This window comes from Engraulis encrasicolus, chromosome 21 (genome assembly GCF_034702125.1).
Source record: "Engraulis encrasicolus isolate BLACKSEA-1 chromosome 21, IST_EnEncr_1.0, whole genome shotgun sequence".
Classification (NCBI taxonomy): Eukaryota; Metazoa; Chordata; class Actinopteri; order Clupeiformes; family Engraulidae; genus Engraulis; species Engraulis encrasicolus.
Window position 1 is genome coordinate 51,267,382 of NC_085877.1, and position 26,895 is coordinate 51,294,276.

General features: G+C 41.9%; 1 protein-coding gene across 1 annotated transcript in view; it reads right to left on the reverse strand.

Moving 5' to 3' along the window:
- The window catches only part of LOC134437463 (NACHT, LRR and PYD domains-containing protein 12-like), a 35,991-nt gene that overhangs the window by 2,927 nt on the left and 6,169 nt on the right, over nt 1-26,895 (reverse strand). Inside the window, exons 3-12 of the mRNA XM_063186955.1 lie at nt 26,730-26,846; nt 25,039-25,155; nt 13,238-13,354; nt 12,590-12,694; nt 12,125-12,197; nt 10,758-10,953; nt 8,743-10,516; nt 8,428-8,601; nt 6,246-6,422; nt 5,706-5,879 (exon numbers count right to left, since the gene is read on the reverse strand). Of these exons, the coding sequence (XP_063043025.1) occupies nt 5,706-5,879; nt 6,246-6,422; nt 8,428-8,601; nt 8,743-10,516; nt 10,758-10,953; nt 12,125-12,197; nt 12,590-12,694; nt 13,238-13,354; nt 25,039-25,155; nt 26,730-26,846 (3,024 nt within the window). The remainder of the gene's footprint in view (nt 1-5,705; nt 5,880-6,245; nt 6,423-8,427; nt 8,602-8,742; nt 10,517-10,757; nt 10,954-12,124; nt 12,198-12,589; nt 12,695-13,237; nt 13,355-25,038; nt 25,156-26,729; nt 26,847-26,895) is intronic.

Below are 26,895 nucleotides of genomic sequence, written 5' to 3' on the forward strand. Positions count from 1 at the left end.
TCCGACAGCATCTGTAACGCCGCATTATGTAATAACGGTGCAATATGTAATAATGTAACAAATTATTACATAAAGCGGTAACAATTGCCGCATTGTGTAATAATTTACGCATTTCGTAATACATTTCTTGAACGCATTTCGTAATAACTTTTTTCTCATCTTGTAATAAATTATTACGAAATGCGAAATTTATTACGGAATGCGGCCGCAACTTTTTTTTTTGATGGAAATGTAATAACATGGTGCATTATGTAATAAACTATATGGATATGTATTTTCTGCACTTGGATTCTCTAGGCACAACACACACATAGTCTCAGTGACATGGTAGTCACTTCCCTCTCTCTCTCTCATTCTTCTCAGTTCTCAAACTGCTTGAGAGTCGCGAATGATGCGGTTAAAACCGTTAAGAAATTTCACAACGTGTTGCGTGCAACGAGGCCAGCGAATGTCTCGCACTTTCTGCTACATTACACCAATTTACAGCGACATTAAATATGTGGCGAGAGAGAGAGAGAGAGAGAGAGAGAGAGAGAGAGTGTGTGTGTGTGTGTGTGTGTGTGTGTGTGTGTGTGTGTGTGTGTGTGTGTGTGTGTGTGTGTGTGTGTGTGCGCGCGCACAGAGACAAACCTGGCCCATATTGATCTTAAGCCCCATCTTGGCTCTTTGGAAATATTCTTACCATTACAAATGCTATTTTAATATTTTCCCCCAAACAACATGAATCAAACCCCAGGAAAAGACCAACCATGACTCGTGGGGAGCTGCCCATGCTGGTGGTGCTTAATTTTTCCCGATATTTGCCTGTGGAGTAGTGAGTCTTTCATGTCTGCCTACATGACCTTGCGCGCCAGGGTCTGACCATGGTGCTTTTTGCTTTTTAGCACCCGAGAAAAATGCCACTCTTGTTAAAAATTACATAGGTATGCTTACGTCCTATTCAATTCAATTTCAGTCCACTGTTCAGTAGGCCTATTAGGCTGCAATCAAATGCAATAGCCTATGCTCATCCACATGCACGCGAAAAACAATAACCCAAGCGGCGGGACTAATTCGATTATATTCCTTCCAAAAATGTCCGAACGTCACAAAAATCAGTTATTTGCATTGTCCGTAATTATACCAAACAAAAAGGTATCAATAGAAGAAATCAAGTCTTCAGTTTTGATAATCCACGTTACAAACCCTCAACAACAGCAATTCCTTCTCTGCTATGAGGCAGGCAACGGAACAAGTGCAGACAGTAGGCTATATGACCACGTTGATGCTGCACGGCTTGAAAGGATTCTGTCTAAATTAAATATCTTGGATAGCCTATATAGACCTAGGCCTAACTAGATTTGTTGCAATACAGATTCATTTTCTATAGCCAGAAGTGTTCCGTTGGACTGACGAAACCGAACACGATCAAGTTTGCAACTTCTTTCCCTCATGCGCTGTCCGTCAGCACCACCTGTCATTGGACGTCCGATTAGCTTTCATTACGTGCTGAGGGAAAAACTCTCGCCATTAGGCCTATGTGCTGTTGCACTGTTGTGAGGGATATCACCAAATAATTTAGATAAAAGTCAGAACATTATTTTGGCAATGAAAGGCACACAGGTGGCTGGAAGCTCAAGCAGTCTTCAGTCTGTTCATTTAAGTTTCTTGGGTGCTCTTGGATATCGGGTATCAGTTCATGTAGAGAGAAGAGTTCATCCAGGCACTCCAAAATAAGGTGTCCAAACGGGAAGTTACATTAAAAAGCCTTAAATGGGGTTACATTAAAAAGCCGACATGTTTCGACCTCACCAGGTCTTCATCAGGGCTACGTTCACCATTGAAAAGAAAGGCCTCCCTTAAATAGTGACATCACCACATGTGACCCATTACGCACTACACACATTTGCGCACACCAGAGAAAACAAAGATTAAAAATAGCCTGGGGTAATAAGTGATGCCACAGAAAAAAATGACCAGAAGTACAAATAAGCATCACAAAAAAACAAGTAAAATCAATATCCTCATTTAGACCAGGATAGCGCATGGCATCCAGTTGGTGTATCCAAAAAGTCTCCCTCTGATGAAGTCTTTTTAGCCTGTCCCCACCCCTCGGAAGAGATTTGATATGTTCGACGCCCTGTATGCGCAGCAGAGAATCATTTTTACCATGGTATTCATTGAAATGTTTCGCCATGGGATAGTCAAAATTGCCCACTCTGATAGCATATTTATGTTCTGCTAGCCTATCTCGCATGCGCCTTTTTGTGCGTCCGATATAAAATAACCCTTCAGCGCAAGGACAAGTTAGGCGGTATATGACAAATGTAGAATTGCAATTAATGAAATCTCTCTGTCCATATTCTCTCGTGGTTTTACTAACCCCAACTCCGATGAAGTTGGGACGTTTGGTAAACAGTGAATAAAATCAAAATGCTATCATTTTCAAAACACTCAATCTATTCATTAGATGGAGAATAGTGAAAAGACAACATATTAAGTGTTAAAACCGAGAAAAAATATTGTTTTGGGGGACATATGTACTCATTTCTAATTTGAGAAATCCAACACGTCTCAAAAGAGTTGGGACGGGGACAATAAATGGCAGCAAATGTCGAGGAAGACTAAAAACAAAACAAAAGACAACACTTAACAGTTAAATACATTAACCGATGAGATGATTTTATATAAAAAAACAGTGTTAATTCCTATCTTGGACATGATTTCACCAGCTTAAATGGTGGGTGTATTCCTTGTCATGTTTTGCAATGTTTTCCTTTCTGTAGTGCTTACAGCGTGACAGGTCTTGACCAAAAACCCACCATTTTATCACATGCTGGTCCTTATGATGGAGCCAAACTGTTAAAACATAGTAGAGAATGCAATTTGACCTTACTATGTGGCAGTAATCGAAGATCTCCCTTCAAAATATAATGCATGAGTGGCTTTTCTTGCTGTTTAAAACCCATTTATACCATTCAGCACTGTATTTAACTCTACAGATGAGTGAGAACATCTTAACCAATGCACTACTGCATCCGCATGCATCATGGAGGCTGACTTTTGAAGCTAGCACTAACACAAGTTGGATGGTCCATTTTCACTGTAGCACAGGATGTGCAATGCTCTATTATTGTCAAAAAGAATGGACTTCTACAACTTCTGCTGACTTCTGTAAGCAAAGGACAGTTTCCCATGTCTTCTGTGTCTATTTCAAGTGAGCTCAGGTGCTTAGGAGAATGTTAAACCCCTGTGTCATTTTCATGCATTAAGCATTCTTAATATGGTCAATTTTCAATAGCTCTAGCACTCCAGGAATTAGAGTGAGACTACAGCCAATATATATTTCATGATGTCATGAACCTATACAATGATTTTATTAACAAAAATATGTCTTATATACACTCAATCGTGGTAAATCAAAGGGAATTCAAAAATGTATGTAATAACTATGGTAATTATTCCCTTTGCATCTTTAATTCTGAGTGACTCAGCCTCTCTGTGATGATCTTATACCTGGACACCTATATTGTCCGTCAGTACAATTCATTTTGAAATGTTCTTCTTTGTTGTTTTATCTTATTTGGATGTTTTCTAAATTTCACTGATCCCCGTCCCAACTCTTTTGAGACGTGTTGGATTTATCAAATTAGAAATGAGTACAAATGTCCCCCAAAACAATATTTTTTCTCGGTTTTAACACTTAATATGTTGTCTTTTCACTATTCTCCATCTAATGAATAGATTGAATGTTTTGAAAATGATAGCATTTTGATTTTATTCACTGTTTACCAAACGTCCCAACTTCATCGGAGTTGGGGTTTGTAGTATCCACAAAAGATTTGGCTTGTGTAACATTTGTGTAGTGGGTGCAGTTCATACATCTATGAACTGTCGTAAAAAATAAAGGACGGGACTGCTGGTGGCGATGATATTTCTTTTTGGTCAATAACCTGTTGCGTTGTAGGGAGCGCGCTTCACTGTATGCGTTTTGGATGGGTTCCTTGGAATATTCATTAACTAATGTGTGTTGTGCCTAGTGAATCCAAGTGCAGAAAATACATATCCATATAGTTTATTACATAATGCACCATGTTATTACATTTCCATCAAAAAAAAAGTTGCGGCCGCATTCCGTAATAAATTTCGCATTTTGTAATAATTTATTACAAGATGAGAAAAAAGTTAGGTAACACTTTATAATAAGTACCCCTTTTTAGGCATTACTTAAGGGTTAGTTAAGCCTTATTTTACCATTAGTTAACCCTTAGTGAATCACGAGTTAATCATAATGTAAGTATTATTTCTCATTTCCTAACTATTATCTACTACCATTAGTAAATGGTTAATGTGTGCTGATGTAACGGTTCGCTAAGCAAAGTTAAGCATGGAAAGGTTTTATCTTTAAAAGTTCCCCAGATATGCGGAAGTAGTGAGTTGTAACTTCTTGTTAATGCATAAGCAATGCCTAACAAATCATTTGTTAACGTTTTGTAAAGCATGGAAAGGTTTTCACTTTAGATCAGTTCCCCAGATATACTTAAGTAATGAGTTGTAACTCCTTGATAATGCATAAGCAATGTTTATCAAGTCATTTGTTAATGTTTTGGAAAGCATGGAAAGGTTTTCACTTCAGAGAAGTTCCCCAGATATAGGCCTACTTAAGTAGGCATGGAAAGAGTTTCACAGAAAAGGGTTAAATAAGACTTCACTGATGCTAAAGCAAGAGTTTACAAACCGTTACCATACATGCCTAATAGTACTTGTTAATGGTTAGGTGGTAGGAGACAACAAAGAGATGATGTTTTTTTTCAGGAATAAAGGTGGGTTATCAGACATTTTAATGATGGTTTACTAATGCTTATCAGAAAGTTAAATCACCATAGACGAATGATTAATTAACAGTACTTAATAATTTCACAGAAATACATAATGACTGACTCGTGATTCACTAAGGGTTAACTAATGCTTAATTTTGTTTAGCGAGTAGTTACATCAGCACACACTAACCATTTACTAACGGTATTAGTTAATGGTTAAGAAATGAGAAATAACACATACATAACGACTTACTCGTGATTCACTAAGGGTCATTTAATGTTAAAAATAAGGATTAACTAAAGTTTAACTTTGCTTAGCGAACCGTTACATCAGCACACACTAACCATTTACTAATGGTAGTAGATAATAGTTAGGAAATGAGAAATAATACTTACATAATGATTAACTCGTGATTCACTAAGGGTTAACTAATGGTAAAATAAGGCTTAACTAACCCTTAAGTAATGCCTAAAAAGGGGTACTTATTATAAAGTGTTACCAAAAGTTATTACGAAATGCGTTCAAGAAATGTATTACGAAATGCGTAAATTATTACACAATGCGGCAATCGTCACCGCTTTATGTAATAATTTGTTACATTATTGCATATTGTACCGTTATTACATAATGTGGCGTTACAGCATCACACTTTCCTCCAGTCACTTCTTCTCTCCACCTCTCACTTTAGCATCAAACATGAACAGTTTCTGCATACAAGATATCAATGAGATAGTAAACTCTTGTCAGAAGTGTAACCCATGTCATCAGACATTCAGCAGAGTTTGGGATTCCTCCACTACTGGCTTCAAGAGACCTTCATTAGATCTGACATACAGTGCTTACTTCAGGTCATGATCACTCATGTCAGTTACCTGTTTGTTGGTCAAACTAATTAAACTACTAACCTGAGAGACTTGATTCTGCAGTGTGGGTCCCCCAGTAGAGCACAGAACTGCTTCACTCCTGAGTCTCCTGGTATCTTCCCATTCAGATTCAGCTCTGTCAGCATTAAAGGGTTTTCATGTAGAATTGAAGTCAGATAGACACAGGCCTGGTCTGCAGCATCACTCTCCAACAACCTGCAGACACACACCACAGCACACACTGATTTGATATCACTGAAGAAAGCACACGCACACACACACACACACACACACACACGCACGCACACGCACGCACACACACAAGCACACGCACACGCACACGCACACGCACACGCACACGCACACGCACACGCACACACACACCTCTTCTACAGTCCTGCTGCCATGATGAAGGGCCACAGTTCAAGCAGCTGATGACTGCTGTGTGTGTGTGTGTGTGTGTGTGTGTGTGTGTGTGTGTGTGTGTGTGTGTGTGTGTGTGTGTGTGTGTGTGTGTGTGTGTGTGTGTGTGTGTGTGTGTGTGTGTGTGTGTGGAGGGGGGGGTTAATGAAATGATCTTACCTCAGTGTCTGTAGTTTACAGGCAGGATCCTGTAATAAATCAATAAGTAGCTTCACTTCAGAGTGTCCAGGGTCGTTTCCTCTCAGGTCCAGCTCCTCCAGGTGTGATGAGGGGTTTGATTGGAGAGCTGAGGCCAGAGCAGCAAATCCTTCTCCTGTTACACTACAGCCTGACAGTCTGGAGATGAGAGGAGTCTGTTGTTGATTTGTGACATTAAACCCCTCTTAGTGCTCAGATCATTAACATCCCTAACATATTACTTAACATTTAGAATCACGCCAGACTATTCCACATACTGTAGTTTACAAAACCATGAGAGGTGTTCTGTAGGGTCAAAGACGTGCAAGATGGCATTGTCATTCAGTGTAACGGATGCCTTTTGCTGACTGTAACTGTAAAAAACATGACTCTTTTTTATTTATTTATTGTTACAGGGAATTCATGAAAGCCTCTGCTGTCATCCATTCACTTGAAACAATTTAAAAATCATGTTAGATATCTTCTATATTCTTAAAGATGGCCTCTCAACGTCATTTCATTAATATTGCCATGTTCCCCATTGTTATTGAATGTGTTACGCGTTGGTCCTGTCTGGCAAGGTGGCTTGTGGAGAAACGAGAGGGTGTTCCGTGTTTCTCGTGGAAATGCGTCTCTGATTGGCTCACTCTTCCTGCTCTCGTGGAAACGCGTCTCTGATAGGCTCAGTCCTCCAGTTCTTGGAGAGAATGTAATGGGAAACAGAGTCGCCACTTCCCCGGGTGGTACTGCACTATAGGGGCACCAACGGAGGCGTGCAGGCTCCATTCAGGGCTGTGCTCTTTTGACAGCGACCCCTAAGCGAGCTGCAGGCACGGAGCAACCAGAGTGAGCTGGCTGTATGTATGAGGCTTTGTGCTGTGTGTGTACCTGAGAGTAGCAACCAGCTGATAGCTAAGCTAAGCTAGGTTTCGGGCCACCAGACGTTGCTTGTTTTGAAAACAAGCAGAAAAAAATACTCGACATGTTTTTAGAAAAATGGGTCGACATAAACCTTTGTGGGCAACGCCTTCTTTCGACGTGACGAAACACAGAAAGGCTTTCGTGATTCGCTCGTTTCTCTGCATTATTTATGTCAATTGGGAAACACCGGGAAACACAGCCAGGAGAGTTGACGGACCGCTATGAGAGCCTTGCAAGTGAGTTTAACTTGGGGTGACCGTCCGATCTTCGAAAGGAGTGAGTAAAACTGTGTTTTATCGGAAGTTGGCCTTTAAGCATTTTCATTTTACAGTGTTGGAGTGAGCTAGAACATCACTCTAGAATAGAGATCACAAAGGGACACTGTGCAGGAAATGGTCAAAAAAGGTACTGCAACTATGCTGCTCATTGAAACTGGGCTGCCTATTGCCAAATGTGTATTAAATAAGTATTAATAAGTATTAAACAAATATTTTCTAGTATGGTCCAAGTACAGTCATTTTTGCAGCTAAAAATGGCTATCTTTGGAAATTCAAAATGGCGGACCATGAAGAAGATCCCCCTTTTCATGTATGAAAAGTACAATTTTTCCAGTCATAATGAATACTTACAATTTGATGCTGGTGGTAAGTATTCATGAAAAAGGTAACATTAGTGAATGGGCAGCATGAATTCTGGAAATAAACAACTAAAAATCTCATACAGTGTCCCTTTAATGCATGTTTTCTTAATGCACTATATTATTACTCTGATCATCAGAATACACGGCATACAGTATGAAACATTACTTCAGCTACTAGCACTCTACAATTTACACAGTTTACTCAGACATCACACACTATCCAAAGTCAGCCTGACATTTTGCAGAAAGAGTCTGTTGTTGATGCCTGACCTTAAAGTCCTCTTAATGCTCTCATGCTCAACATCATCAAGATTTTATTTTATATTATTTATACTATTGGCACAAAACATGAACAGTGTCTGCATGCTGTAAACATTAATCTCCACCATGTTAGGGAACATTCCTTACATTCAGCTACCGGGATTAATGATATATTACATACATGCAAAAATAATGAGTTGCTAAACATTCATTATACAAATAACTAAGCTATTGGACTGATCTACAACATAGAACATTATTGTTGTCTTGTTTTTTGTCAGTATCTATGGATTGATTAATCAAACCAAACAATTAATAATTATAAGTACTAACATGTCTTACCTGAGTGTTGCCAAACCACAATTTGGATTCTTCAATCCACTGCAAAGTTCTTTGACTCCAACATCTCCAATTCTGTTGCCACTGAGGTACAATTTCTTCACTTTTGAGGATGCGTTGCAGAGGACAGATGCCAGTGTTGTACAGCTTGCTTCACTTAGACTACAGCTATCAAGCCTGGAATTGGGGAGGGGAAAATACATTAAAACCATTTTCAATTAGTAATTACATCTCTTAATAAGCTCTAGCCTGCAGAGTATTCATTGTTTTAAACAGTAACCTCTTGTCTGAAAATGTACTCACTGCCCTCATACTTACAGGAGAGTTTGGGATTCCTCCACAACTGGCTTCAGCCTCAGGAGACCTTTGTCAGATCTGATGTACTTCTTCAAGTCAAACACATCCAGTATCTGGTCTGATGTCAGCAGCACAAACACTAGAGCTGACCACTGGCCAGGGGAGAGCTGGGATTCAGCAAGTGTCCCTGCACTCAGGAAGCTCTGGATCTCCTCCACTAAGGAGTGGTCATTCAGTTCATTTAGGCAGTGGAAGAGGTTGATCACCCTCTCTGACGAAGGGACCTCTCTGATCTTCTCCTTGATGTAACTGATTGTTTTATCATTACCAGTCTGCTTCTGTCCTCTCTGTAGTAGGCCATGCAGGAGAGTCTGGTTGGAGTCCAGAGAGAGACCAAGAAGGAAACGGAGGAAGAGGTCAAAGCGGCCATCTTTATACTCCAGAGCTTTGTCCACAGCATTCTTGTGTAGGATGGTCATGGATTCTTCCCCAGGAGGAGATTGGGGTACGGACAGCACATCTTTCGTTTTGGTTGCCATCATCAGAAACACATACAGAGCTGCAAGATACTCCTGAATACTCAGGTGGATAAAGCAGAACACTGTTGTTTGAAAGATTCCAGACTCTTCTCTGAAGATCTGGGTGCAGACACCTGAACGTACTGCTGCTTCTCTGACATCAATGCCACACCCTCTCATGTCGTCTTCATAGAAGATGAGATTTCCCTTCTCCAATTGGTTGTAGGCCAGCTTCCCAAGATCAAGGATAAGATCCTGGTTCCATTGTGGGTCAGGGTCATGCACATCGTCATACTTTTGGCTCTTCTGTTTGGTTTGAAAAATCAGGAAAAATGTGTACATCTCCGTCAAAGTCTTTGGAAGCTGTTTTGATTCCGAAGAGCTGAGAATCATCTCAAGAACACAAGCAGTGATCCAGCAAAACACTGGAATGTGGCACATAATGTGGAGGCTCCTTGAGGATGTAATGTGAGAAACGATTCTGCTTGCAAGAGTCTCATCACTGATCCTCTTCCAGAAGTACTCCTCCTTCTGTGTGTCATTGAAGCCATGTATCTCTGTAACAAGGTCAACACACTCAGGAGGAATCTGACTGGCTGCTGCTGGTCGGGAGGTTATCCAAAGTAGAGCAGAGGGAAGCAGATTGCCCTTGATGAGATTTGTCAGGAGCACATCCAGTGATGTGACACCCGCCACATCAGACCAACTTTCATTCTTCTGGAAGTCAAGTGGGAGTCGACATTCATCCAGACCATCAAAGATGAACAGTATGTTGTACTTCTCTTGGTTGGCAAACCTTAACTGCTTCAGCTCTGGAAAGAAGTGGTGAAGAAGATCCATCAAAGAGTGTTGTTTGTCTTTCAAGAGGTTGAGCTCCCGAAAAGGCAAAGGGAAAATTAAGTGAATCTCTTTGTTGTCTTTGTTGGCTTTTGTCCAGTCCAGGATGTACTTCTGAATGGAGACGGTTTTGCCGATGCCAGCTACACCCTTCATCATAACTCTTCTGCTTGGTTTGTCTTGACCAGGTAAAGGCTTGAAGAGGTCACTGCATCTGATTGGTTTCTCCAGTCCAGCTGGCGTCTTGGATCTGGACTCAATCTGCCTGACTTCATGCTCCTCATTTACTTTCCCACTTCCTCCTTCAGTGATGTAGATCTCTGTGTAGATCTTCTCTAGCAGAGCAGATTCTCCTTGTTTGGGGATTCCTTCAAACACTTTCTGGTATTTGGTCCTGAGATTTCTTTTCATCTCATCCTGACAAAGTACATCCAGCTCATCTGGTTCACAAGCAAAAACAGTAATCATACAAACAACTGACACAGTCACAATCACAGTTGTTCCTTTGAGCTAGTGGTATTGTAGTTGTACATAAGTGATACAAATAAAGTACTAGAGCAAATGACACAAAATGTTCAAGTTTACATGGACTCTTAAAATATACCAATGTTTTGTAATTGGTACAAATAAATGAAGAAGAAAACTGATGTTGTGTCCCAGAGGGGAAGGGGGGATTCTTACTTTCTCTCAGTTTGCCAGCCAGATCCCCTCTGTCCATCTTCCATAGGAAGTGCAGTGCCATCTTGAAAGCTCCTTCTCTGGCATCACGCTCATCCTCTTCTCTCTTCTCAAAGTCTTCTTGATAATCTGGACTAAGAATCCTCTTCAGTCTCTGCAGCTCGCTCTTCACAAAGGTGTTGATTTTCTTCTCAAGCACCTGAAGCACAGACCACATTCAGTAGCCATCTAAACCACAAGCAATATGATTGCTGTGTGCCTAGAACTACACATGCAACCGCGGCGGAAGACTGCAGCACTTTGTAACATACTGTAGGTGTTATCTACGGGGCAGAAGACTGGAGCACTTTGTAACATACTGTAGGTGTCATCTAAGGGGCAGAAGACTGGAGCACTTTCTAACATGCTCTAGGTGACATCTTCGGGGCAGAAGACTGTAGTTGGAGCCTTAAGGGGCAAAGGTCATGGCATCCAGTGTGGCTGAGAGGACAAACAGTCCTTTGAGCGTGCGGGCTGGACTGAACTGATTCATTGCATATAGACCCACTCTCAGTTAATTGTCTTTTATTTTCCAAGTTTTAAATTATTTGTAAAACTCAACATTTGCTACATTAAATGGTCTTTAGACTAAATGGAACAACAACTTCTCGTCATCATTCACCTGCACGAGTGAAGAGAATCCAACTCAGTCACCAGTAGTAGTTAAAAGGAAACAAAAGGAAAACTGGAAAAAGCTACTACATCAACATAGACGTTCAGAAGATCACCCCTCAGGGTTTTGTCAATATTGCACCCACACGTGTCTGCGTACATTGTGACTGGTGCTCTAGTGCATAAAAAAGTGACATAAAATTCACATTATTCATACAGTATATTTTATACAGCAGCAGCCCCTGTCTATTTATGTCCAAACTGCTGCCTGTGCATTTGCCATCATGGTCAAAGTTAAATTCATGCAATTTCCGGCTGCATGTGGAATTAAGGTAATAGTGTACAGTTAGAATATAGAATATATATAGAATAGAATATATACTTTATTTGTCATGCAAGCATGAAATGTATCTTTGGTCTCACCATAAAAACATAAACGTACATTCACTCCATTAAAAACTCACACTCTAAAAAACATAAATACACATATAAAACATTGCATACATGTTTTATGTGTGTATTTATGTTTTTATGTTAGATGACATTTTGTATTGTCCACGTAACGTCATGTACAGTGTGTTAGATGACATGTTGTATTGCTAACGTAACTTCATTAGGACAATAGAGTATGATAAGTAACATGTTGTATTGTTAACGTAACTTCATGAAATACATGAAAACAGGAACTACGTATATCAATACAAAAGCAATGTACATACCTGGAATACAGCAGCTAGATCCTGCTGCTCATTCCGGCCACTGCTGTCTGGTTGACGACTCCTCTTGTGCTTTCTAGAAATAAATCAGACAATCAGAAGTTAGTTCCTGCTGCTCAGTCTGACCAACCTGCTTCATGTCTCCTCTTTTGCTGGAATTTTATCAATTTATTTATCTATTTATTCTGTATCAAACCGCTTTCAGTCCTCCAGGAAGGCCCTTAAACGTGCCTCAGGTCGTCTTTCATGGCTCAAATGAGGCCATTTAACTCACCTTAGGTCAGTGTTCCCGGGCTATTCTAGGTTTACTGTAGCAATAAGCATACTAATGTGTGCTAGACTGACTATATAGGAGGAGTTTCAAATACCTGCAATCATGTGCCATACGTCATCTTCCCCTCTGAAGTCAACATGTGCTACTACACCATATGTCACACTGAGGAACATACTGCACCTTCTTTGACATACCTGAATTTTGATGATGTGTCTTCCTCTCTAAACATTGGATGGTCCCCATCTTTTGACCGGTCGTCTCTAAACATTGGATGGTCCCCATCTTTTGACCAGTCGTCTCTAAACATTGGATGGTCCCCATCTTTTGAACGGTCGTCTCTAAACATTGGATGGTCCCCATCTTTTGACCTGTCCTCTCTAAACATTGGATGGTCCCCATCTTTTGACCAGTCCTCTCTAAAGTTTGGATGGTCCCCATCTTTTGACCGGTCCTCTCTAAACTTTGGATGGTCCCCATCTTTTGACCTGTCCTCTCTAAACTTTGGATGGTCCCCATCTTTTGACCTGTCCTCTCTAAACTTTGGATGGTCCCCATCTTTTGACCTGTCCTCTCTAAAGTTTGGAAGGTCCCCATCTTTTGACCGGTCCTCTCGAAACTTTGGATGGTCCCCATCTTTTGACTGGTCCTCTCTAAACGTTTGGTTGGTCCCAATCTTTTGACCTGTCCTCTCTAAAGTTTGGATGGTACCCATCTTTTGACCTGTCACTCTTCGAGAAGTCTGTTATCTGTGACATGACACTGTGGAAAAGAGAGACGAACAAAAGAAAGCCAGTGTCACACACACACACACACACACACTTATTATAGATTATGTACCACACCTTTGTTCAGGTAACATGCTTTCCCGTCTGAAGTTTGGAAGGTTGCCATCTTTTGACCAGTCACTCTTCAAGGACACTGAGCTCTGTGCAGATGACTCTGGTCTCTGTGACATGACTCTATTGAACAGACAGACCAACATTAGACTCAGTTTACACGTCACTCTTCTTTCTTTCTCTCTGTCTTTATACCCTTACCCTGTCTATATGCCCACAGCTTGTTTGTTTATTTCAAATCCATTGTGATGGAGTAAAGAGCCAAAAGTATGAAACTTGTGATGATGTCCAAATGTGTATTGGCCTAACTGTATCTCACACCTTTCGTAAAAAGAAACTTTTCAGTTGTGGAATCATAATAAGAGGAATTTTATATATTCAGGAAATTTACTATATTCATGAGAAGAGAAAAGTCATATATTTAAAATATGGCCACCCAGTTGTTTCCGAAACATGTCGCCATAGTTTACGAAAATGTAAAAACTATTTTTTTTGTAAAACTTTTTTTTAATTATTTTTTTTTTTACCATTTTCGGAATATAATTAAAACAAAAAAAAAAGTAACAACCATTTCCACAATTTCCTTCACATTTCCCTCTTGGAGTAAATATTACATCCCATAGAGAAAACCATGAGTGTTTGAAAGATAGAAGGATCAAAAGCCTAGTCAATTTAGTTGTTGTAGTTCACTTGGGTTTTGGAGCAATAAAAAACCTTCAGAGAAGGGACAGTTGGGATGAGTTTACTGACACTGCCCAGGCTTTGTTTTACAGTTATATGATAATGAGTTAAGCAGCAGGCAGGAAATAGCAGAGGAGATATAGGGCTGCATATGGAAATGAATGTGAAATGAATGTGAAGATACTGTAGACATAAATGTGTAATATGTTCAGCCCTTTTACTGGGAGGAATTTTGAAAACCTGGCTCTGTGACCAACACCCCTCATGCAGAATGTGTAGGCTATGTGTGTGGGAAAAAAGTAAAGGCCTGGCCTACTTTCTTAGACGCTTTTTGTCTGTGCGTTAATAATGGAATGTTGTCAAGAAATTTCACAGTGCTCCGAAATTCTTAACTGTTTTGCCGTTTTTCATTTACGCCGCTTGAATTCCCCGATCCCCGAGCGTGAACGCCCCACTAACCATCAGTGCACTGACACAAGTGTGAGGAACATGGAGGTAGTATAAGAACTGGAGAGATTGAATAAGTCCTGCCCCCAGTCATCTCAATGGGCAATGCTAGGATAGTGAATTCAGACAAAATTGAACACATTTTTCAATGATGGAGTTTCATGGAGCTCACTTCCAACGCCTGTTTACTGACTGAAGTAAGGTTGACCCAAATATCGTGTAAGAGAGAGAAAGATATGCTAAAAGGCGCCCATTCAATACAAAGGAGTGTGCTCAAAATTTGGTCTTCTAAGGGGGCATTGTCCCTCCTTCTTCTCTTTTTGTGGTATTTGGACAAGACGTGCACTACCGCCATCTACAGCGCTAAGGGGACTTCATTTATTCTCAACCTCACGACTCCGAGGGTCTCCTAATCAAAAGTCTCCTAAAGGGGCGTTCACCTGACAACACAGAGATACCGGAAAAGAACCAGCCCGATTTATCTCTCTCTCATGTACGATTCTCTGGTTGACAAGAAAGCTCTATGGAAGACGGGCATTGGATACATGGAGGTATTATAAGGTGCCCAACCACAGACCTGTAAAGTGTGACCAACACTAAACTTGCGCACCCACCAATCATTATTGAGTGAAGTGGCATCGGAAATTAGCGAATTTGTGAAAATGGCAACGAGGAAGTGCCTTGCTAATCAGCGAAGCTAACCAGCCAAATCCTGACCCCCTGGTGTGGAATGAGACATAGAGACTGACTTCCTAACTCAACATGACCAACTTGACTCAAAACAGTCTGGCTTCAGAAGTTGTCAATCTACTGAAACTGCCTTACTGTCAGTAACAGACGCTTTAAGGGCTGCCAAAGCTGAAGGAAAATCCTTCATACTAATCCTGCTGGACCTAACTGCTGCCTTTGATAGGGTCAACCATGACATACTTATTACTATACTCTCAAACATGGGCATCACAGGCACAGTACATTCCTGGTTTAAATCCTACCTCTATGGGTGGTCGATTAACGTGCAATTGCAAGGACAATTGTCCTCAACTCATCACCTCTCCACTAGGGATGCACATTTTTTCACTTTCGATCCGATCCCAATACCTAAATTTGGATATCTGCCGATACCGATACTACTCCGATCCTATACCAAAACCACATATATGCATGGGTTTCAACTTGAGGTAGGCCCAAGAAGATTATTTGGTCAGAAAAGGAAGTCAGAAGACCAGGAAACCAATTAATAAGTAACAAGTAAGAAGTAAAAAAGTAACAATCCCATCCTGAAAACTAATATGCAAATGTTGTGATTTCAAATTAAAGTGGTAGTTCGCTATTTTAGACATTAAGCCCTGTTTGTGTGACTTCTGGGGTGAAGTAGAGATGTTCTCATCACAATTTTGACATTTGGTGCTGAACGGAGCATTTGGGTATCCAAGACTGCAGCCCCCCCCACCTTTACATTGACTCCAATAGAGCACTCAAGCATTCGATTATAAAATGGCATTAAACTTTTGTTTGAGAAGACATGGAACTCACCGTGTGGTCAGTGGTAGACAGCGATAAATTGACCCGAACATTGCAGCGAAATATGCCTTCTAACTGTTGTTTAGCATTTGGCGGACCTATTTTTCCCCAGACGCCGTTGAATAGCAGTAGACATCCAGCCAGTAGGTAGCGATAGTGTGTTGTTTATGTAGACATCAAGGAGCGAGGTAGAACGGCTATCTTTGAGCGGGACTGGCTACAAAAACTACAGCTTGCATACAAACCATAGATAGTAACGTAAACAAACGCACCCCCATTTCCGGTCGCGCGGAGTAATACTAGTCAAACCAATACAATCAATGAAGACGGACAATAATGAATATGTCTTCTCTGGAAGCGTATTTCGCGGTGATTTTCGAGCCAACGTATCGCTGCCCACCTCTGACCACTCGGTGAGTTTCATGTCTCTGCAAACGAAAGTTTAATGCCATTTTATGATCGATTGCTTGAGTGCTTCATTGGAGTCAATGTAAAGGTGGGGGGGCTGCAGTCTTGGATACCCAAATGCTCAGTTCAGCACCAAATGTCAAAATTGTGATGAGAACATCTCTACTTCACCCCAGAAGTCACACAAACAGGGCTTAATGTCTAAAATAGCGAACTACCACTTTAACATTACACCTGGCTCAATGTCAGTATCAGGAAAGTTCCGATACTTTGGGAAAATTCCGATCCGATCCGATCTCTGAATTATGTTGATATCTGAACCCGATACCGATACACCGATACCGATATCCCATCCCTACTCTCCACAGGGGTGCCCTAAGGGTTAGTGCTGGGACCCCTCCTATTTACCATGTGCCTCTCTGGGCCATGTAATCCGTGCTCACGGCTTCTCCTACCACTGCTGTGCTGATGACACACAGCTATATCTGTCATTCGATCCAAAGGACTCCACTGTCCCTACACACATCTCAGCCTGCCTCTCTGACATATCCAAATGGCTGAAGGGACATCACCTTCAGCTAAACCTCGCTAAAACTGACCTCCTGGTGATCCCAACCAAGGATTCATGTTACCATGATATCAAACTCACTATGGGCTCAGCCACTGTCGCCCCAAACAAGTCTGCAAGAAACCTGGGTGTCATGATTGATGACCATCTATCATTGTCAGACCACACAGGCTCGGTTGCTCGATCATGCCGCTTCTCACTGTACATTATAAAAAAAGATCCGACCATACCTGACCCAGGAGCGTACCTATGCTGCCCGGGTCCTATGTGCCCCTGGTCCTATGTTCCCCTGTCTTTGTATGGGACAGGGAACTTAGAACCCTTTTTATAGAAAAAGGATCCTATGTTCCCTGCATTGTATGTTTCCGAGTTTTCAAATTGTGCCCTTCCCAAAACCATCCCTAAACCTAACCTGTCAGTAATGCAATGTTTCTGAGTTGTAAATTTGTGCCATGACCAAAACTATCCCTAAACCTAACCTGTCAGAATTGCAGCAACAACAACCGGTTGCAACCAACAACGTGTTGCGGGGAACATAGGCCCCAGGGAACATGGGACCCGGGGAACATAGGCCCTGGGGAACATAGGACCTGGGGACCATAGGGATGATCCTTCTGACCCAATATGCCACTCAGCTTCTGGGACAGGCCTTGGTCATCTCTCACTTCCACTACTGCAACTCCCTCTTGATTGGTCTTCATGCCAGTCCAATAAGACCCTCACAGATGGACCAGAACACGGCGGCGCGTCTTGTGTTCAACCAACCCAAAAGGGCGCATGTCACGTCACTTTTTCTCAACATGCATTGGCTGACACTGACTGTAAAGGATCACACTAGTCCTTGTATGTTTTTTTCGTTTAGTCTTAGTCTAAATGTGTTTTTGTTGACATGCTATATTTTTCTAAAACATAAAACTTAAATAAAAAATATTCTATTTTTCTATGTACTTCAAAATGGTTGGTGTGCGTGGTCACTGTTTTACTTTAATGAACGATGTTTCGGTACCAGACCTTCATCAGGCAAGAGAGTGAAATGGTCAGTGTGCAGTTTTTTCAAGTTGTATGCTGAGTGACCCATGGGCCATCTCCGACCCACCTGCCAGCTGAGGAGTGCTAAAAAAAATCCAAGTTTAACATGCATTGGCCGCCTGTGTCTGCTCAAATTCAACACAAAGCTCTGACCCTTGCCTACAAAGTTAAAGCAGGTTCTGCTCCGGCTTACCTAAAGGATATGCTAAAGCCATATATTCCTAGCAGGGTGTTGAGTTCCTCCAATACCAATCGTTTAGCCTTGCCCTCCACTCACACAAGGCAACCCTAATCCAAAAAGTTTTCTGTCATTGTTTATCAACAGTGGAATAAGCTACCAGTTGCAATTAATATAGAGGAGTGTCATTGTTTCTGACAATGCAGCACATAGGCTACCTTTTGTCTCACAATATGTTTTATGTAAACTTGTTTTTCTTACTGTGATTTTTGTGAGTCCATTTTTTAATGCACATCTGTTGAGCCCAGTGTAATATGCGGTGTCCGGTGTGGGACATGGTGTGAATGAGCTGACGAAAAAGGGGTTGTGGAGCTGGCCAGGGATGATGTGCATTTAAGAGGCCACACGCGTGCATTAGTGTAAAGTCTTTAACTTCTATGCATCAGAGTTACGGGGATCTGCGTCCATTCTGCTCAGTTAGGGCGGAATTCTCCCGTCTCCACTTAAAGTGTTTATGAAACGAAAACAAACGGTCATTCCCATTAAAGCCTTGTTTTTTCTGATAGCATCGATGAGACTTTGAACCCAATCATCCTGGAGGAACTTGTGAAAATGGCAACTCAAAGTGTGAATTCTGTGAAATTTGGTGTGACTAATGAGCTGGGCTGTGACATCATAGAGGGGAGTCCCTGGTTTGCTAGTATGGCGATCTGAGAAAACAACACACATTTGATGGACCCACATCTTATAAAGGAACAAAAATTCTGATACAAACATCAGCGTGTCGAAAAACCACACATCCAACCTCATGAGAAAAAAAAACAGCAGCACAAATCTATTTCAGAGGCACTGATACATCTGCAGAAAGTGACATGTCTGACAGGCGAAGTGACGATTGTTGACAGTTCGTTTTGTTTATGGTTACGGTTGCTAAGGGCGCTTTGCCATGACCCACAGATGACATGGCGTGTGTATTTGTTGACAAATGGGGGGCATTTTGATTCAATTGCGCGATATAGTGTGATTGAAATGCATGTAGGCTACATGCAAAAATATCATCAACTAGAGAAAAAACTGAGGTATTAGGCTGTTGGAAAAACGCCCTATATAGCCTGAGTCCTCAGCATATTTTTAGCGTTTATCATTATTATTATTTTTTGTGCTCAAAGTCACAGGTGTCGCGTGTCCCTCAGCTGGACTCTGAGGACGAGGTGTGTCCAAACGTCAGCCACACGTGCACCACAATACTAAAAACAAACAATCAACGCTTCAAAGTAGGCCTATGCGCATCTCTGTTTATTCGCTAAGCAGTAGCAGGACTTTTTCTAGGATTTTTTGGCATGAGGGAGCATCATGGCAGGTTACAGGGGGTGAAGGGGGGTGTTCCCCCCATGAATGAGAAATTTATTAGGGGCGCTCAAATATATATATATATATATAAATATAAAAGTATGAGGGTGCACCCACGGAGGTATGAGGGTGGAGCGCCCCTATTTCCCCGTTCAGAAAAAGCCCTGAATAGCCCAATCTGTGAGTTGGCTGTCCTCGACTGAGAGCACCACGCTGATGTGCGGATATCCTCCCAAAACCAATTTATTGACCAGTTGAATGGCAATTAATAAAAAGTGCATATTCCGAGAGCATTCGCATCGGTTTGGCATGTAATGTGCATTACCCTTTCCTGAAAACAACATACAAAGCAGATGGACAAGGTAAAACGAGTAGCCTAAAGCAAAGCAGTGCACTCACCTGTCTTCGTGCCCGAGCAGTTACAGGGGCAGTTTCAGTCTGCACGCCGGCGATGTCAATTGTTGGAACTGCTTGAGGCAATAGCATTCTCTTCAGTCCAACCATGCCAGCGACCTCCACATTTGTGGTGAAGCACAAGGGGTGGAAATGTGCCGAGCACAACAGTGACCAAAAGCTTGCTTCAAAACCACGCATTGGATCCACAGAGCCCTAGCTTGATTTAGCCTTCTCCTTGTCGGCCACAGTTCCATCATTCTTCACAGAAGGGAACTTGTGCAAAGATATTCCTTCTGTCAAGTAGCCATTTTTGCAGCTGGCACCGTTCGGCCCTCCAGCAACACACTGCTTGACACTGCGCTTTGTTTTGGTACTAGCCGCCATTGATCTGAACAAGGTGGAATGAGGTGAACTCACCCCTTCTATGTCACGCATATCATTTGCATAAAATTTGCATGTCACCAAAAAAACACTTTTTGGGAACGTTTTAACATGACTTTTAGGACAAAATATCACCCAGACAATATCCCATTTTATTCACAAGGCTTAGAACTTTCAGAATCTGTCCTGGAAATGGTCAAATTCCTTTACTTTGTTTTCGTTTCATAAACACTTTAAGTCGGTTTTATGCACGCACTTTTTATGCTGTCTTATCTTGCGCGTATTCTCCCCTCTGGAACGTCGCCACACCCCTTGCGCTTAACTCAGAAAAACAGCGCGTAGCCCAACATAGGCGTGATATATGCTAAATGGGGGGATGAGTCTCCGCTAAGTTCATCAGATGTGGCTACAAAGAAACTATGGAGCATGGATTTTCAGATCAACCATGTGAAAACCTCGGCAGTCCATTGAGATCCAACACTGAACTTTAACTTTTAATTTAAAACCACGTGCCAAAAGTCCTCTTGCAAAAGCGTTTCAAAATCTAACCTCCGCTCCTTTTCACAAGCACAAGGCAAGTATTGGAGGTGAGATAACGAGATGGAAACGCGATGTGTCCCTTTGGCGGGAACTCAGCTGAGCGTTTTGGTGCGCAACAGGTTGATTGAAATAATAAACATGATTAAACGTTAGTTTGGCGTGTTGCCTGGACAATTCCGGAAATCAAAAAGGGATTTAAAATGCTGATCATTCCCACAATTAAACAAACACACAGTAGGCCTATTTGCTGACTTTTAAAAGTGTTTCTCCGCTTCTCTGTACATCAACGTGACATTAAAATAATTGGAAATATGTGGATCTCAGCTGTCCGTCAGCATATTACACTTAAGCTGGGCTTACACTGTGCGACTTTTGCCCCGATTTTGCCCCAATTTGGCACTCGCACGACTTTTTGAGAGTCGGGCCGATTTCTTGCTCAATCGCAGGTCAATCGTGAGTCTCGCATCGTGCAGTGTACATGGGGTAACGACAAGCGATTTCGCCTCACGATCGTGCAATCGCAGGGTCGCAAGAAAATCAAAACGGTTTGAAATTCTGGTCGTGGCTCGTGCGTAAATCGCACAGTTAAAGCAGTGCTACGACCCGATTTGACACTTCACATGCACAAATGAATAAGGCCGTGCGATTCGCTGTTGAGCGCGACCTCATCTCCACCTCAGGTGGAAACATGCCTGTCGTGTCGTACGGTGGAAGCATTTCGCTCGCATACGACTGTCGGCTCGTGTAGTGTGAGGGTGTGAGTCGTGAGTTGTGAACTTTTAAACAGTGCAATTCCATCGTGCAGTGTGAGCAGAAGCGTAAGACCCACGTGTGAAAATATCGCACAGTGTATGCCCGGCTTTATGCTAAATGCATGCTGAAGAATGAACAAGGAAATCGATCGTCATGAAAAAACGGAGACTTTATATTCTGTCGCAGACATGGGAATTAATTGGACATGGGCATGCAATGCCAAGCCAGGACTTAAACGCGCAACTGATGGGGTGTAATAGAGACCAGAAGCGAAATGCCAAAGACATGCTCTGATATGTAGGCCTACCTTTTACGTTTAGCTATAATGACGTTCAAGAAATATTTTCTGCCTTACAAAAACAGATAGGACAACCTGACGCCTACCTCAGTATGTGGTGGTTTTGTATGTCGGGCATCAGTTCAGAAAGTTTAATAGGTTACATGCACATATGCACGAGTTCCAATAAATCACAAAAGTGGAGGAGTTGCAATAAAAACCCTTTACTTAACGTCGTGGCTACAACTAGGGATGGTACGGTTTGCGTCACAAACCGAAACCGTACGGTTTGCATGTCACGGAACGGGGTAGTGCACAACCGCACTGTGCCCACGCCCCCAAAGAGAGAGAGTGACCACCGGCGGACGACGCAATTAAAATCCTACTACTTTTACAAGCATAAAACACAAAGACTACGTAGGATATTGAGTGTGGAAAGACTGATTTCTATCAGCCAACTGAAAGGCATAATGTAACAGCATGCACCAGCTGAGTAGGCTACAGTAGCCTACAAGCAAGTGCAGGTCGGTCAGCAGCGTCACCCTCTCCCCCCTCTCTCTCCACGTTAGCGCAAGTGACTGCCCCCAGCCTTTATTCTGACCAATTTAAATTAAATGAACATGAATTTACAAAAAATGACAGATTAGCAGAGCAAAGTAGATTTACTATACAGTAGCCTAGTGTAGGTTATATCCACGTGACATTGGATGGGGATTCCGGACGGCATAATGCGAGATATGAACATATCCATCAGATTCACTGCGCTGTCCTTAACTGCAATCAACTGTAGGCCTAATTACATGTAGCCAGTTAAACTCTGATGGAATGAGGGGGACTTTGTAATGTTGCCTAGTTAACATTGATGTTTAACACTATAACCCAAAATCGCTGTTTTAACAGGCTCAGCTTCACAGGAGTTTTGTGAAACATTCTTGTGCATACACTTCTTAAAAAAAACGATCTTTTTAAATTATTTGTTACCTTAACTTTCACATTTTAACATAACTTAACCCTATCACTTGTTCACTTGAAATTGAATTTGACTTCTGATTTTACTTCTATGCTTCTCACGGCCGGCAGTTTCATGATAGGAAGCAACTGATTCATCCTAAGCGCAAAACTCAATAAAAGTCCAATTCGTTCTCAGTGTGTCATTAACCAAAATAGTCATACCCAACTGACCTAATGGTCCCATTGCCTACAGGAGTGTAGCTGTTTTATTTTTACATGTCAAATGTGTTATAGTATGTAATATTTGAATATTTGTCAACTTAAAAGTTAGGACTTAGTTCTCCCTTTTTGTGAAATAAATGGAAGCATGTTAAAATCATTGATATCTTTCCTCTTTCAGTAACTTCACCTTGTTAGGTTAAATGAAGTCAAATTCAACATACCCATGATAAGCTTACATTTTCATTCTAATTTTTATTTTATACATTTCCAGTGCATAATATATTTTATTAAAAAAATAATAATTAAAAAAAAAAAAAAAAACAGAACCGTATAAAACCGAAAACCGTGACCTTGAAACCGTGATATGGACCGAATCGTGACTTTTGTGAACCGTACCACCCCTAGCTACAACATAGTAAAAATGGTGAAGGTTGTTTTTGAATAGGCATACTTTGGGTGGCTGTGAGGACCACTGGAACGTGCTTGTCAATTTAGCCTACTTGTGCGCAACCTGCAACGAGGTGTTTATGGTTTTGGTTACCGTCCGTGGAGACAACATGATGGTCCTCATACTGATTAATTAATTACCTGCTTTTGTTTGTAAGTTCACCGATATGAGAACATGCTCTGGGCAGCTGGTCATATTTTGTCACAATTAATGTAGGATGTTTATGTGGAACTGTGAATGAATTTCGATTTGGACTCACACTGACGGTAAGGAACATCAACAAAGCATACCGTGTAACATGTTCAAAATGCGAGCCAAGCGAGCATCAAATGCAATATTACATTTGACCTCATAGAGGCGCTTGACCTTACTACAGCCCTTTGATGCGCGTGAAGGCAAACGCGCGTAAGTGCACGGGAGAATACGCTTAGGATTCATTTACATGCGAAACTCCCTGATTTTGGCCTGGCCCCACCCAAAGTGTGCAACTTGTAAAATCCAGCGTAAACCCTGCTTAATCACAGACTTGAGTAACCGTGGAGGCGCTGTTGCGCGCTTATTTTGCCTTAAGCAGGTGGGAGAATTCCGCCCTTAGCCATTAGACAGATAGCACAATTTCATGAAGATGTATGATGGAGGGAGGAGAGCCTCGGAGAGGACGGTCAACTCGGACGCGCTGACGATAGTTAGATTTTCAGGCCCAATTCGAAACAGGGAAGGCAGCTGTCCTTCCAGTGAGCTAACTGGACATCGAGTCATGAAGTGTGGATCGAAACGAAAAATTGCTTTATTTCCTCTCTCGGCAGTTGACTGCATTTGTGGGCGTAACGAGGATATTTCAAGGATACATCAGATGCTGACTTCGCTTCCTTGGTACCCAACATGCTGTGCGCCACCTCCCTCTCACCCGGAAACCTGAAAAACAAACATGGCTACTACCCAAGCTACTACCTTATCATACTCTTTATTCTGACACTTATGTATGTAGATATTGAAAATCGAATGCATAAATCAACATTGTAGTATCTAAATATGCTGTCGCTAGATCTATTTATAGCCTATTTTACGATTCCGCCGTCTGACGATCATTCACCGTTCAAATAGCATGCGTAAGCTATGCGCTAACGTGATGAACGTAACTCCCGCCATAGAATCGCAAGAATCGCCGTAACATCAAATGCGCAAGGCGGCGCACTCGTTAGTGCCGTTCGTAACGGCTGCCTCATCAGCTAACTTCGCCTCTCTGATCAGTGACCTGTTTATGTAGGAGGAGAGTCATCGAGTCACTGCCTCCCGTTTCGAATTCAGCCTCAGTTGGCACCCATGAGACGATTCCATGTTTCAAGGGACGGCTGGAAACCCAATGCACCATATTTTAGTGCGTTTATCATTAGCCTCAAGGCAGGACACTTCTTGCAGCCTCTTGTAGGAAAAGGAAACTGCTTGTTTGTCTGTTACTTTTTGGACATGTTCGACTTATTACCATCATTCACCAACATACACTGGCAACATCTACAGTCTCGTGAAAACTTTCAGGAGGGATAGTCAGTCCGCAAGAGCGCTGTAGTGACCCAAGTGGCAGTACGCATTGCTTATTTTTGCTGCACCTGCGTACCAGTTATGTGCACCCCTGCTTATTAAATATTATATAACACACCTTTGTTCAGGTGACACGCTTTCCCCTCTGAAGTTTGGAAGGTTGCCATCTTTTGACCAGTCACTCTTCAAGGACACTGAGCTCTGTGCAGATGACTCTGGTCTCTGTGACATGACTCTGGAACAGACAGACCAACATTACTCAGTTACAAAATATACACGTCACACGCACAGGCACAGGCACACATACACGTGCACAGGGCTCTAAATTAACTTTTTCCACCACCAGCCAATTTGGCTAGTGGACATTTTTTCTTACCAGCCAAACAGAAGTTCAACTAGCCATTTTTTTTTAATCTCGCCAAAATAAACTATGCGTTAGGCTAGTTTTTTTTTTTTTTAATTATGGTAATTTTGTTCAACAATTTCTACAACACAGATACACTATATATAGGCCTGCATACTATAGGCCTATGCCTACATAATAAGCATAGGCCTATTATAGGCTATATCTTTTTTCATTATTATTTAACTTCTGTTTTATTTTTTACTTTCATTACTTAGGCCTAATCAATTTGATTAGTTTTTGTTTAATTCCTCTGAAAACAGCTGAATCACATCACACAAGCCACTCACATAACAGACCTTTAACATACAGTAACCAAGCACACAGCCTCCAAAACTTCACATACGCACACCCCAAGGAAGGAGAAGAGATCAGAGGAAAAGGAGAGGAGAGAGGAGGAGCTCTTCTCTTATCTATCATGCGCAACACAATGACAAGAAGCCTAGTTTAACTAAAAGTAAATAATATCACGGGAATCTTCGCTTCCTTTGTTACTTCCACAGCTTCGTCGTTGGTTGCTTTTTTGTTATTTGTTTTCTTTCCGATGGCGTGGGCTTTCCAACTTAGTTGCGCCAGGATTCGGAACATTTCAGAAGACAATTGAACTGACAGTTACGCTCACACTACTCTGACAGTCAGCTCTCCTCCTCTGCCCTTGTCGCTATTTCGTTCCACAACCACTCCTTTTTTTAACGTCACTATTATTACTGTTACAATTACTACTAGCATTCACCAACACACAGAACCTTGCTCTAACCCCCGCCACATTCTCATCACTCGCACAAAACATAGGCATAATCTGCGTTAGCCATGTTATTGAAACGGTCAGGGCCTTGCTGCTTCAAAAAGGCAGCCTGTTACAGCAAGGTTCAGCCTAGTAATAATTGCAGTAGTGACGTTAAAAAGGTTGTAGCGAAATCGACGAGAGCATAGGAGGAGAGCTGCCTGTCAGAATAGTGTGAGCGTAGCTGACAGAAGGCTGGTCGTTTGAAATGTTTTCAATGCTGGCGCGCGCAACAGCATGGAGTTGCCGCTTGCTGCACTGGAAAGCCCACGGTGGGAGGCTACGTCGTGACGCTAGTGTCCATGGGTAATGTAGGAAATCTCGCTTTAAGGGCTCTGCATACTTAATATGCGCACGTTCGTCATAGCAGCGGTTTATCGTTCATAATTTACTGTACTCGGGCGCTACTGGCCAAATTGGCGGGTAGGTATTTTTTTCTACTAGCCAAAATTAATTTTCACTCGTGTTTGGCGGGTTGGCTTGTGTTAATTTAGAGCCCTGCACGTGCACACGCGCACGCACACACACACACACACACACACACACACACACACACACACACACACACACACACACACACACACACACACACACACATTGTGATGATTGTAGGTTAACATACCTTGGTTTAGAGTGTGTATCTTCCCGTCTGAAGTTTGGAAGGTTGCCATCTTTTGACTCGTCACTCTTCAAGGACACTGAGCTCTGTGCAGATGACTCTGGTCTCTGTGACATGACTCTGGAACAGAGAGACCAACATAAGACTGCAGAGTTTCCCATACATTGAG